Raw genomic sequence first — 13,631 nt, 5'->3', positions numbered from 1 at the left:
GGAACTTGCAGGTGCTTGGTGGAAGAATGGGTAACATCTCACAGCAAAAACTGGCAAATCTGGTGCAGTCCATGAGGAGGAGATGCACAGCATTACTTAATGCAGCTGGTGGCCACACCAGATACTGACTGTTACTTTTGATTCCCCCCCTTTGTTCAGGGAGACATTATTCTACTTGTTAGTCACATGTCTGTGGAACTTGTTCAGTTTATGTCTCAGTTGATGAATCTTGTTATGTTCATACAAATATTTACAAATGTTAAGTTTGTGGAAAATAAACACAGTTGACAGCGAGAGGACGTTTATTTTTTTGCTGAGTTAATCAACACATCACACGTGAACATCATGGCTGATTGAGCGGTTCTGAATCAGCCAGCCACTAACAACGAAAAGGAAGAGGGGGGGTCCCCCCTTAGCCTTAGTGGAATGGAACAGCCCCATAAGTATCCAGTTAATGAAGTCCTCCAGCGATGTTTGAACTTTTACTGTTGAAAAGAGATATCCCAAGTATAAACATAGTAAAGTACACACACTGAAGCAGTGGCATTTCAAGTCGGAAAATCTGGCATCTTTCTAGCGCGCCGACTTTCAGACCTGAAGATCAAGTCATGACTTGACCAGGCGCGCGAGGTTGAGCACAATTTCACACATTCAAAGAGTAAGGCCTTCACGGAGTTGGTCTGATTGGAAGTTGTGATGTCGTCAGCCTCCACCTTTGCTTGAGGAACAATAGAGGAGCCAGAGAAAAAGAGGAAAGCCCCCCCCCCCCCCCCCCCTACTTGAGCCATGTCATGACATACCTAGACCACCTATTGAGATGTGCCTTTGATTAAGTAAATTAGGTGACAATGAGACTGGAGTGCCACTTTAAGAGGGGGAGAGAAAGTGGGTGTTGAGATGGGGTGGGGGAGAATAGTGGAGTTGGGGTCTCAACTGCTGAACTGACAAACATCTCCCAACTTTGTCTCACTGACTCACATCTGACAGTTAAACCCCCAAAATGGAAACCATAATATTTCAGAGTTTGGAAAAGTTGAAAAACAAGTAACTTTTTAGATTGGCATCCAAGACTCATTTTGAAATCGAAACTCCATCCAAGTTTACTGATGCTGCTGTTCAACTTCATGTTAGCATTGCGAAACTGGTGAGTAATTGTTTGGTCACATCAAAGTATGAAGCAAAGTTTCTTCAAAAAGGTGCCAGAATCGGACATAGAAGCTTCTACAGTATTCTTCATAGCTGGACTTAGACAATATCAGCATGCCAAACTGGTGGGTGACTTGATCATTCTAACCATCCTGCCAACAAAGCAACTATATTATAAGCCAAAGTGTGTGGTTGGTGGACAGTGGGGGACACACACTCGTGTGCACACAAACACACACGGGACAAACACGGGGGCGCCCTACTTGACCTCTGGAGTCTGGTGTCTGAACTAAACAGTGTCAGTCAAACAGCGAACATTGAGCCCGTTGTCAAACACACACTGTCATTAGTCTCAGACCACAGGAGGCTGCTGATAATAATGGCTGGAATGGCATCAAACACTTGGAAATCAAGCGTTGGACGTAATCGTTACCATTCCATAAATTCCGCTCCAGTTATAAGCACAAGCCCGTTCGCCCCAATTAAGGTGCCACCAACCTCCTGTGTCTCAGACAGACAGGAGTGGCTGAGCTAACACGTCCCATACAATGTCAGCCTCGGGTTTCATCAACAAACACGTGAACCATAATGAGTCCTCATCCCACACCCAAGTCTCTTATTAAAGCCTGCAGTTATGTTTTAATATGCATTGGGTGTTTGTAATACAGTGTATGTATGTGTGTGTGTGGGGCGAGGAGCCACTTACTGATTCCAGAGCTGTGAATAGCCTTGACCATCTTCTTCATCCTCTGTAAGGTGTTCTGGTCCATCTCCATTGACTGCAACACAGAGAGAGAAGAAGAGAGTTAATGAAACACATTAAGAACACCTGCTCTTTCCATGACAGACTGAAAAGGTGAAAGATATGATCCTTTAATGTCACTTGCTAAATCCACTTCAATCAGTATAGATGACAGGTTAAAGAAGGATTTTTAAATCATCTAGACAATTGAGACATGGATTGTGTATGTATTGCCATTCAGAGGGTGAATGGGCAAGACTAAATATTTAAGTGCATTTGAACAGGATATGGTAGTAGGTGCCAGGTGCACCGGTTTGTATCAAGAACTGCAACGCTCCTGGGTTTTTCCACACTCAACAGTTTCCTGTGTTTATCAAGAATAGTCCACAATAGAGGTTGACCGATTATGATTTTTCAACGCCGATACCGATTATTGGAGGATCCCAAAAAAAAGCCGATACCGATTAAATCTGCCGATTTTTATTTATTTATTTGTGCTAATGACAATTACAACAATACTGAATGAACACTTTTTAACTTAATATAATACATCAATAAAAATCAATTTAGCCTCAAATAAATAATGAAACATGTTCAATTTGGTTTAAATAATGCAAAAACAAAGTGTTGGAGAAGTAAAAGTACAATATGTGCCATGTAAAAAAGCTAACGTTTAAGTTCCTTGCTCAGAACATGAGAACATATGAAAGTTGTTGGTTCCTTTTAACATGAGACTTCAATATTCCAAGGTAAGAGGTTTTAGGTTGTAATTAATATAGTATTTATAGGACTATTTCTCTCTATACCATTTGTAATTAATATACCTTTGACTATTGGATGTTCATATAGGCACTATAGTATTGCCAGTGTAACAGTATTTCTTCCATCCCTCTCCTCTCTGGGCTCGAACCAGGAACACATCGACAACAGCCACACTCGAAGCGGTGTTACCCATGCAGAGCAAGGGGAACAACTACTCCAAGTCTGAGATTGAGTGACGTTTGAAACGCTATTAGCGAGAACCCCGCTAATTAGCTAGCCATTTCACATCGGTTCACCCCTGCCATTAGGCTAATAGGCTTGAAGTCATAAACAGCCCTGTGCTGCGAAGAGCTGCTGGCAAAACGCACGAAAGTGCTGTTTCAATGAATGCTTATGAGCCTGCTGCTGCCTACCATCGCTCAGTAAGACTGCTCTATCAAATCATAGACTTAATTATAACACACAGAAATATGAGCCTTTGGTCATTAATATGGTCGAATCCGGAAACTAGAATTTCGTAAAAACAAAATGTTTATTATTTCAGTGAAATACAGAACCGTTCGGTATTTTATCTAACAGGTGGCACCCCTAAGTCTAAATATTCTTGTTACATTGCACAACCTTCAATGTTATGTCATAATTACATAAAATTCTGGCAAATTAGTTTGCAATGAGCCAGGCTGCCTAAACTATACCCCGACTCTGCATGGAAGAGAATTGACAATTTAACCTGGTTAATATTGCCTGCTAACCTGGATTTATTTTAGCTAAATATGCAGGTTTAAAAATATATACTTCTGTGTATTGATTTTAAGAAAGGCATTGATGTTTATGGTTAGGTACAGTCGTCCAATGATAGCGCATTTTTGAAAAAAGCACATTTGTTAAATCATCCCCCTGCGTTGCATCGATTATATGCAACGCAGGACACGCTAGATAAACTAGTAATATCATCAACCATGTGTAGTTATAACTAGTGATCATGATTGATTGATTGTTTTTTAAAAGATAAGTTTTAATGCTAGCTAGCAACTTACCTTGGCTTACTGCATTCGCATAACAGGCAGTCTCCTCGTGGAGTGCAACGAGAGGCAGGTGGTTATAGCGTTGGACTAGTTAACTGTAAGGTTGCAAGATTGGATCCCCCGAGCTGACAAGGTGAAAATCTGTCGTTCTGCCCCTGAACAAGGCAGTTAACCCACCGTTCCTAGGCCATCATTGAAAATAAGAATGTGTTCTTAACTGACTTGCCTAGTTAAATAAGGTATAAATAAATAAACTTGAAATCGGCCCTAATTAAATTGGCCATTCCGATTAATCGGTCGACCTCTAGTCCAAAACTCAAAGGACATCCAGCCAACTTGACAACTGTGGGAAGCATTGGAGTTAACATGGGCCAGCATCCCTGTGGAACACTTTCCATACCCAGATGAATGGAGGCTGCGCTGAGGGCAAAAGGGGGAGCAAGTCAATGTTTTGCACAGTGTATAGTGTCATATTGACTCCCGTCCATTAGTAGCAGAAGGTTTTAGGAAGACAAAGGCAGATCCTTCCCTATGGGGTAAATTCTAACTTGAGATCTGCCTACGCATGCAAATCTGGCTTTGACATAGTTACATGCGCAGACAGATGTATTGATGTCAATGGGAGATTGGAGCAAAAATGTCAACATTACACCACAGACTTCAAGTTAGAATTTCACCTAGTATTTCACCTAGTAGAACTAGTAGAACTGACAAAGGGCAACAGTGAAAGAAATGTAACCTGTCAGACCGTCTATAGGAAAACCGCAATTCTTTGACTGTCTAGCAGCGGTCATGGTGACCCAGAAGTTCCCAGGCCGTGACTAACTTTGCATTAACAGGTGAATCAGTGGTTAATCCGTCTAGCACCACCACGCTTGTCATCATTGGGCTGATGATGTCTCTCAGGCACCAACCACACCTGTCGTTTTTCAGGTTCACCACCCTGACGTGCGTCAACATGTAGCTTCACTCTACTCTGTTTGCTTAAGAACAGGGGGTATTCAAATCTTACCCTACGAGGCCTGGAGGACTGCTGATGACCTGTTCTACCTGATCGTTCATTACACCCACCTGGTGGCCCAGGTCTAAATCAGTCCCTGAGGGGGAAGAGTGGGGGGAGGGGCAGTTGAACTGGCTTTGAGTTACAGACGTGAATTTTTAAGAACCTAGCTAGCTACATGACACTCCTTTGGCACCAGAATAGTTGATATATTACAGCTAACTGGACCAGTCGTGGTTAGTGTTTATATAGCCTCACAACAGCCCTTCTCTTGTCTTATTTGTCTAATGAAAAAAAGTGCATGGGACTGTAAACATGTATGGAAATGCATGGAGAGGCTTAGAAAATGGAGTGACTCCTCCCGTACTTTCCAACGTTTCACAGTCAACCTCCGAGCAAGTGGGCGGGGCCAAGCTGGAGTCAGGGCAAGACTGTGGTCAAAGTGAAAATGTAATGTCAACCTATTACACGTCGATGTCAAATCTGTTGACTTGGGTTAAGGTGATGGCTCCATTCCAATATGAGGTCATGTCACCATCTAACAAAAGGAATAACCTTACTGAAACCTCTCCTTGTACACAGTGTCCATGTACAGGTCAGACCACCGCAGTGCAGTTCCAGCACACCCTGTTTAGGCTCAATCAACGGCTTGTTACGCTGCCTAACCCCCAGTGCAGTGTTTCCCGACCCTGGTCCTAGAGTACCCCCCCCCCCCAACAGTACACATTTTAATTGTAGCCCTGGACAAAAGCACACCTGATTCAACTTGTCAATTAATTCAAGCCCTCAATGAGTTGAATGAGGTGTGTTTGTCCAGTGCTACAACGTGTACTGTTGGGGTTACTTGAGGACCAGGGTTGGGAAACACTGCCCTAGTGTGCGTATAGCATAAAACCTGAGATCCTGAGGATCAGACCCTGTCATTCACCCCTGCTGTGGCCTGTCTGCAGCATTGAATACACACACACACTCACAACATTTCCCTATACTCTTGAGAAGAGCAAAACGGTTACACCCATAAATAAAACGGTTACCATTGACACGGACTGGGTGTATGCTCAGCAAACAATGCCATCTTTCCTCTATTCTATTGTATGTTTCGCAAACCTTGGACACGTCACGATCATTATAGCAGTTCCCGGCTTTGGTGTGTGTGTGCGCGCTAAGTGCCTTTATGGGTGTGTGACTGTGTGCATCCGTACTCCATGTCTGTATGCGCGTGTGTGTGTCAGCCTAGCAACATTTTAGAGAGGCCCCAATCTTGGCGGTGTAGAGGAAATCGAAGCCTATGCAGCCTGAATATATAAAGTTTTAGGTACGAACCGTTTAACGAGGCATGCAAATGTATTGCCAGCTGCATATAATTCATTTGGACGGGAAATGACGACTCAATTTCGCCATCTGCTGGCCTTTGGGCTAAGGCTATACCCAATGCAAGACAAAGCTCAGCGTGCTGCTGTAGCTTTTGAATTAATTTATGTTACTTAACCTTTAACTACGCAAGTCAGTTAAGAACAAATTCTTATTTACAATGACGACCTACACCGACCAAACCTCGGACGACGCTTGGCCAATTGTGCGCCGCCCTATGGGACTCCCAATCACGGCCGGTTGCGATAAAGCCTGGATTCGAACCAGGGTGTCTGTAGCGACGCCTCTAGCACTGAGATGCAGTGCCTTAGATGGCTGCGCCACTCGGGAGCTTAGTTCAGGGTTCCCAAACTTTGGTCCTGCCCCCGATTCAAATAATCAAAGTTATAGTGAGTTGGTTATTTTGAATCAGCGGTGTTGCGTAAGGGTAAAATATATTTATACAGTCTAATTTTATAAATGACAAAGTGAACTTGGCAAAACTGTTTCGCTTGGCTAGTTTACTCACTGGAGGTTCGTCTACCTATCGGTTCACCTCCCACCACTAACTGTCAACAACAAGTTACCTGTGGACAGGTAAACAATAGTGCGCACTGAAACCCCCAGCTCACCTCTTCGACTGCCGAAACAGTGTTCCGACATTCACTCATTTTGGACTGAAAAATCGAGGTAGTCGGTGATGCCAAGTCCTCGTTTGTCAGAGCAACAAAGTCCGAAATGCTGATATGCTCCGGCATGTTGCTCTCCAAGTAAAAAGGTCCAACTGAAGACATTTAAAAGGTCGTTAAAGTTTCAAACACGCATGTTTCCGCGGGAAATGCACTGGTTCTCCTTTGTGGAAAAGGTCAAATTACCCGCGACAGCATTCCCACGCTCACAACTATATGAGTGAAAGTTGATGGTTGTCCGATTTTTTCTCACACTGCGGTGCAATCCGAGTGAGGTCCACTGCTGACTACAGTACAATAGCAGCACTAAAGATGACGTCACTTTCAAATGGCTTTAAGAAAAACCTTCCAAATAAAAAGCCCGCATTTCAAAACATTGCAAAGTGGATAACTGTTTCAAAAGATATTACATGTTTATCAATGTCGATTTTGTTGTGAATGCAAAAAATGTACATCATTAAAAAAATACAATGTCGAGACTGGTATTGACAATATTGGGTTTATAGCGAAAAAACGTTTATTTGTGCAGATGTAAATGCGGGGTTGGGAGCAGTCAGTAGGGTCTGTAGAATCTATATATGGTGTCATTTCATGGGACGCTGAAGAATACGCAGTGTTGCTAGTCTACACCCATTCCATAGGCCACAACGCAAATCACTTTTAATATGGAATACATATTGGCTTATAGTGAAAAATATATTATTTCTGTCGATGTAAAAGTGGAGTTGGGAGTTTAGAATATAGTGATCTGCATCATGGCCTATGGAATGGGTGTCGTAAAAGGCCAGCAACACTCCGTATTATTCAGAGCCCCACGAAATGGCACCATATATACATTCTACAGACCTACTGAGTAATCCAAACCCCACTTTTACATCGGCACATATTGGTTTATAGAGAGAGAAAAAAACGACTATGTAATTCATATGCAGTGTTTTGCATTGCAGTGAATGAAGTGGGTGGAGTAAGGACTCCAGGGCGTCACACTCAATAAAACCCAATGTATTAAACCCATTGGGGCGGCAGGGTAGCCTAGTGGTTAGAGCGTTGGACTAGTAACCGGAAGGTTGCAAGTTCAAACCCCCGAGCTGACAAGGTACAAATCTGTCGTTCTGCCCCTGAACAGGCAGTTAACCCACTGTTCCTAGGCCGTCATTGAAAATAAGAATTTGTTCTTAACTGATCTTGCCTAGTTAAATAAAGGTAAAATAAAAAATTGCCCAACAGAATATACCAATTTAATTTTTGTATACTTTGAGTAACTCCAATTACATGTATACATGTATTTTATTAAACGTGCATTTCTTTACATAGCCTTAGCTTTCAACATTTCTTTACATAGCCTTAGCTTTCAACATTTCTTTACATAGCCTTAGCTTTCAACATTGGTGTAAACTTTCAAAATAAATGCTGGTGTATGTAATACAATATTAAATATAACAGTACGTTAAATTAAATATATGTTTAAGTAGTTGTAATGCTGTGAACAATAGTTGTACTGCACTGAAGTGAGAAAAAATGTAGCCTGTCTTTGTAGGGCGACTCTTGTTTTGAAGGAAAAACAAATCCGCGTTTTGTGCTGCCAGCACAATATCCTGCTGCCAGGAGAACGGTAATCCACTGCTGGCTCTGTGCGTGCTATTAGGGAGGGAGTAACTCCATCATCACGTGGGAATGTTTGTGCTTTCTGGCATTCTGAATGAGACTCGTAAAGAATGGACCTGCAGTCTTCTGCCATCTAATTTCCCCTCAACTCCATGCAAACGCTAGTGTGCAGTGAAAACAGTGGACGACAGATTAATAGGGCGTCACACTCAATAAAACCCAATGAAAGCGTGCTGGGTGGTATGCTAAAAGTGAATGGGGCAGGGTCTGGATTTAATAAGAAAGTTGATGCTCATTTACTGCATTTCATTACAATTTAAAAACTCTAAAATGCTATTTGGAGAGCAAGAAAATACAAGCAAAAATGACCCCGTTGTTGTAGCGTCATTCACCTCAATCAATCTACAAACACATAGCCTATTAGCTATACAATTAGCTGCTAGACATTAGCTCAAATTAACTCAGCTCCGAGATCAAAAACTATAATTTAATACGTACAGAGGGATCTATTAACAGAACAAGTATTTTATTAACAAAAAGGTTAACCTTTACATTTGTTTACCTTTACATAACTTTTTTGTTGTTGCAGTTTTAAAATTAATTTCCTGCAATTCTACAAATTATGCCATGTTAAAGGAACATTTAAAAAAAATGTCAACTTCATATTCATCATCTCCAGCACTACCTCAACATCTGTGAAAATAGCGCGTTTCTATGTTCTGTAGTAAATAAGATAGAGGAAGATAAGTGTTTCCAATGTCATCAACCAATTAGTAGACAATTAATAGGCAATTAGTAGGTAATTCCTACACATAATTGGTTAAAATCCCATGATGCACACCAATTTCATTGGAAACACTTATCTTCCTCTATTTTTTTCCCACAAAACATAGAAATGTGCCATTTTTACATATGTTGATGTTGGGGTGGTGCTGGAGATGATGAATATGAAGTAAAACAAATATATATTTACCTTTAATATGATATCTGAGTGAGAGTGACTACCAAAATCAATGGGGGCCCCCTGGAGGTCGGGGCCCCCTGGAGGTCAGGGCCCCTGATCACATGCCATGAGTGTGCCCAGTCGGTAATTTGTTAATGATTACTCCAAGTTTTGATAGCTTGCTAGACTAACTAGAATAATTTTACAATCTATTTTTTTTAACTATTTGAGTGACTGTCAGTGAGAGACACATAACAAAAAAACTGCTGATGCACAACCAAGTTTCGAAAATGCACTTTGTGCATTCTGCTATTCTAACTCAACAGTAAGTTGAAACTCAGTTCCCCCACAAATTTTTTTTTTTTGCTTTTTAAATGTGAAAAAAATTACAGATGTGTCCTCATATGTCGCTATGGCCCTGTGTGAAAGCAAAGCAACATTTTACTTCAAACTAGGTCAAACTAACTTTTAGCCTATATACCTATTAAGCACCTATTTCAATGCTTTCATTGGTGTATTTCACCAAATAAGTCTAATTATAGCTGTCATATTATATGGTAAACCTTGTCTCTTCACTGGAAAACCCTTTATCTCTGCCCCCCCCCCAATTCCCTGCCGGGTATAGGTATAGTATAACTCTGTTGGGCCCCAGTGCAGGTTATACGCTAGTAGTAAACCCCTATATAGCTGCCCTTGACATGAATGTTTCATCTTACATGTGTGTTTTGGAATATCCGACTCCTAATTCCAGCCATTATACAATCTGCCAACATTTGAAAGGAATGATATCAAAGCACTTTTCCAGAAGGAAGCTACGTTTCAGATGGAAAACCTTTGGGTGCACTATACTCCAGGTTTGCCTGTTTCCCAAGCCCATTGCAACCATATTGAGTATGGTTTGACCTCAAAATCACATATGTTCATGTCCCCCCCCATCCCCAGTGAATGTTGCACCCCTGCCTAACATCCAATTTGGACCTAACTTTATTTAGCTATGAGTAAGACAAAGAAATGGGCAAAAGCCACCCACAACACCCCACATCAATCCCACCCCAACAACAAGTATACAGTATCAGTTCTCTATGTCTGACAAGTAATATGGAACTGCGGCTCGAAGTATTGTTTCTTCACCCTATATAATCTCTTCTCAGTGAATTTGGTGATGTTTTTTGTTTGTTTGGTTTATGTCCCATTATACATCTTGATATTTCCAGGTTCTGACCACTAGATGGTGCTGGGGTGTGGAGGAGGTTCATGGGGGGCTTTTAACCATTTCTTTGGATTCCTCATGTCTTACTCATTGTTAGAAAAAGTTTGGTCCAAATGATTTGAATATTAGATAAATCCTATAAATTCAAATGACCAATTTGGGTGCAGGGATCAATCTCAGGGATCAAATTATATTTAAACAAAATAATGTTGCAGGAATGCTAATTTTATGTTTCTGACCATAGAAACAATATGTGATGGCGGGTGTCGAAAACCTCTTTCTTGTGCTTTTTGAGGTGGAACGGCTCTTTGGAAGTTGGCATCAATCTCTCTCTCTCTCCTTCAGGCGCCCTTTGGTGTCTGCTGTCGCTGCGCTCCACTTTCTGTAGTGTTATTCATAATCTTTGACTTTCTCCACAGAAATCTAGTCACCTGTTCTCTCACTTTGGTCCACTAGCTTTCACCAAGGCTTTGTCCTTAGCGAACTCAGTCAGGACAATTAGGTCTCCACTAAGCAAAGTGAGAGAATGGAATAGGAAGGCTCGGAGTTGGAAAGTCTGTGATTATTTATAACTGTGTCTGTTTAGTCTTCAAAGTGAAGGCAATTCCCTTGCAGACAAAGTTCTGTAATCAGGAGTTAAATTAACACAGTAAAGAGTTAAATTAACACCGTAAAGAGTTAAATTAACACCATAAAGAGTTAAATTAACAACCAGTGGCGTAAAATAACCAACTTTTGGTGTAAATAACCAGAGGTGAACCAAAACCATGCCCATTAATATCATATTTTCCCAATCTTTTATGGCATATGCAGTGCCTTCAGAAAGCATTCATACTTTTATTCCACATTTTGTTGTGTTACAGCCTGAATTCAAAATTGATTGAATATATTTTTCTCACCCATCTACACACAATACCTCATTATGACAAAGTGAAAACATGTTTTAAGAAATTTTAGCAAATTTATTGAAAATTAAATACAGAATTATCTGATTTACATAAGTATTCACATCTCTGAGTCAGTACATTGTAGAAGCAACTTTTGCAGCGATTACAGCTGTTAGAATTTATGGGTAAGTCTCTAAAAGATTTCCACACTTGGATTGTGCAACATTTGGCAGTTATTCTTATAAAAATTATTCAAGCTCTGTCAAATTCGCTGTTGAAAAAATGCTAGACAACCATTTTCAGGTCTTGCCATGGATTTTCAAGTACAGTTGAAGTCGGAAGTTTCCATACACTTAGTTTGGAGTCATTAAAACCTGTTTTTCAACCACTCCACAAATGTCTTGTTAACAAACTATAGTTCTAGCAAGTCGGTTAGGAAATCTACTTTGTGCATGACACAAGTAATCTTTCCAACAATTGTTCAAAGACAGATTATTTCAATTATAATTCACTGTATCACAATTCCAGTGGGTCAGAAATGTACATACACTTAGTTGACTGTGCCTTTAAACAGCTTGGAAAATTCCAGAAAATTATGTCATGGCTTTAGAAACTTCTGATAGGCTAATTGACATCATTTGAGTCAATTGGAGGTGTACCTCTGGATGTATTTCAAGGCTTACCTTCAAACTCAGTGCCTCTTTGCTTGACATCATGGGGGGAGAAAAAAAAATCAACCAAGACATCAGAAGAAAAAAATTCTGGTTCATCCTTGGGAGCAATTTCCAAACGTCTGAAGGTACCACGTTCATCTGTACAAACAATAGTACGCAAGTATAAACACCATGGGACCACGCAGCCGTCATACCGCTCAGGAAGGAGATGCGTTCTGTCTCCTAGAGATTAATGTACTTTGGTGCAAAAAGTGGAAATCAATCCCAGAACAACAGCAAAGGACCTTGTGAAGATGCTGAAGGAAACAGGTACAAAAGTATCTATATCCACAGTAATACAAGTCCTATAGCGACATAACCTGAAATGCCCCTCAGCAAGGAAGAAGCCACTGCTCCAAAACCACCATAAAAAAGCCCGACTACGGTTTGCAACTGCACATGGGGACAAAGATCGTACTTTTTGGAGAAATGTCCTGTGGTCTGATGAAACAAAAATAGAACTGTTTGGCCATAATGACCATCGTTATGTTTGGAGGAAAAAGGGGGAGGCTTGCAAGCCGAAGAACACCATCCCAACCGTGAAGCACGGGGGTGGCAGCATCATGTTGTGGGGGTACTTTGCTGCAGGAGGGACTGGTGCACTTCAGAAAACAGATAGCATCATGAGGAGGGGAAATTATGTGGATATATTGAAGCAACATCTCAAGACATCAGTTAAAGTTAAAGTTAAAGCTTGTCCGCAAATGGGTCTTCCAAATGGACAATGACCCTAAGCATACTTCCAAAGTTGTGGCAAAATGACAAAGTCAAGGTATTGGAGTGGCCATCACAAAGCCCTGACCTCAATCCTATAGAACATTTGTGGGCAGAACTGAGAAAGCGTGTGCATCACCCAACTTATTGTGGGAAGCTTGTGGAAGGCTACCCAAAACATTTGACCCAAGTTAAACAATTTAAAGTCAATGCTACCAAATACTAATTGAGTGTATGTCAACTTCTGACCCACTGAGAATGTGATGAAAGAAGTAAAAGCTTAAATAAATCATTCTCTCTACTATTATTCTGACATTTCACATTCTTACAATAAAGGTGTGATCCTAACTTACCCAAAACAGTGAATTTTTACTTGGATTAAATGTCAGGAATTGTGAAACTTGAGTTTAAATGTATTTGGCTAAGGTGTATGTAAACTTCCGACTTCAACTTTACACAGTACCAGTCAAACAACATTTTGGACACAATAACTAATTTAAGGGTTTTTCTTTATTTGTACTATTTTCTGCATTGTAAAATAATAGTGAAGACCTCAAAACTGTGAAATAACACATATGGAGTAATGTAGTAACCAAAAGAGTGTTAAACAAATCCAAATATATTTTATATTGGGGTTCTTCAAAGTAGCCTTTGCCTTGATGACAGCTTTGCACACTCTTGTCATTCTCTCAACCAGCTTCACCTGGAATGTTTTTCCAACAGTCTTGAAGGAGTTCCCACATATGCTGAGCACTTGTCTGCTTTTCCTTCACTCTGCGGTCCAACTCATCCCGAACCACACAATTGGGTTGAGGTAAGGTGATTGTGGAGGCCAGGTCATCTGA

General features: G+C 40.9%; 1 protein-coding gene across 3 annotated transcripts in view; it reads right to left on the bottom strand.

The window, feature by feature from the left end:
- asap3 (ArfGAP with SH3 domain, ankyrin repeat and PH domain 3) overlaps positions 1–7,017 on the bottom strand; it is a 49,206-nt gene extending 42,189 nt beyond the window's left edge. For all 3 annotated transcript variants that reach the window (XR_004202796.1, XM_020470363.2, XM_031788418.1), the window contains exons 1-2: positions 6,658–7,017; positions 1,853–1,925 (exon numbers count right to left, since the gene is read on the bottom strand). Coding sequence is in view for 2 of the 3 variants with exons in the window: in XM_020470363.2 (XP_020325952.1) it covers positions 1,853–1,925; positions 6,658–6,819 (235 nt within the window). In the remaining variant the exon portion in view is untranslated. The remainder of the gene's footprint in view (positions 1–1,852; positions 1,926–6,657) is intronic.
- Positions 7,018–13,631: the final 6,614 nt, after the last annotated feature.

Source organism: Oncorhynchus kisutch, linkage group LG14 (genome assembly GCF_002021735.2).
Source record: "Oncorhynchus kisutch isolate 150728-3 linkage group LG14, Okis_V2, whole genome shotgun sequence".
Lineage (NCBI taxonomy): Eukaryota > Metazoa > Chordata > Actinopteri > Salmoniformes > Salmonidae > Oncorhynchus > Oncorhynchus kisutch.
The sequence above is the reverse complement of the archived record's forward strand: the minus strand, read 5'-3'. Positions and strand labels throughout refer to the sequence as shown.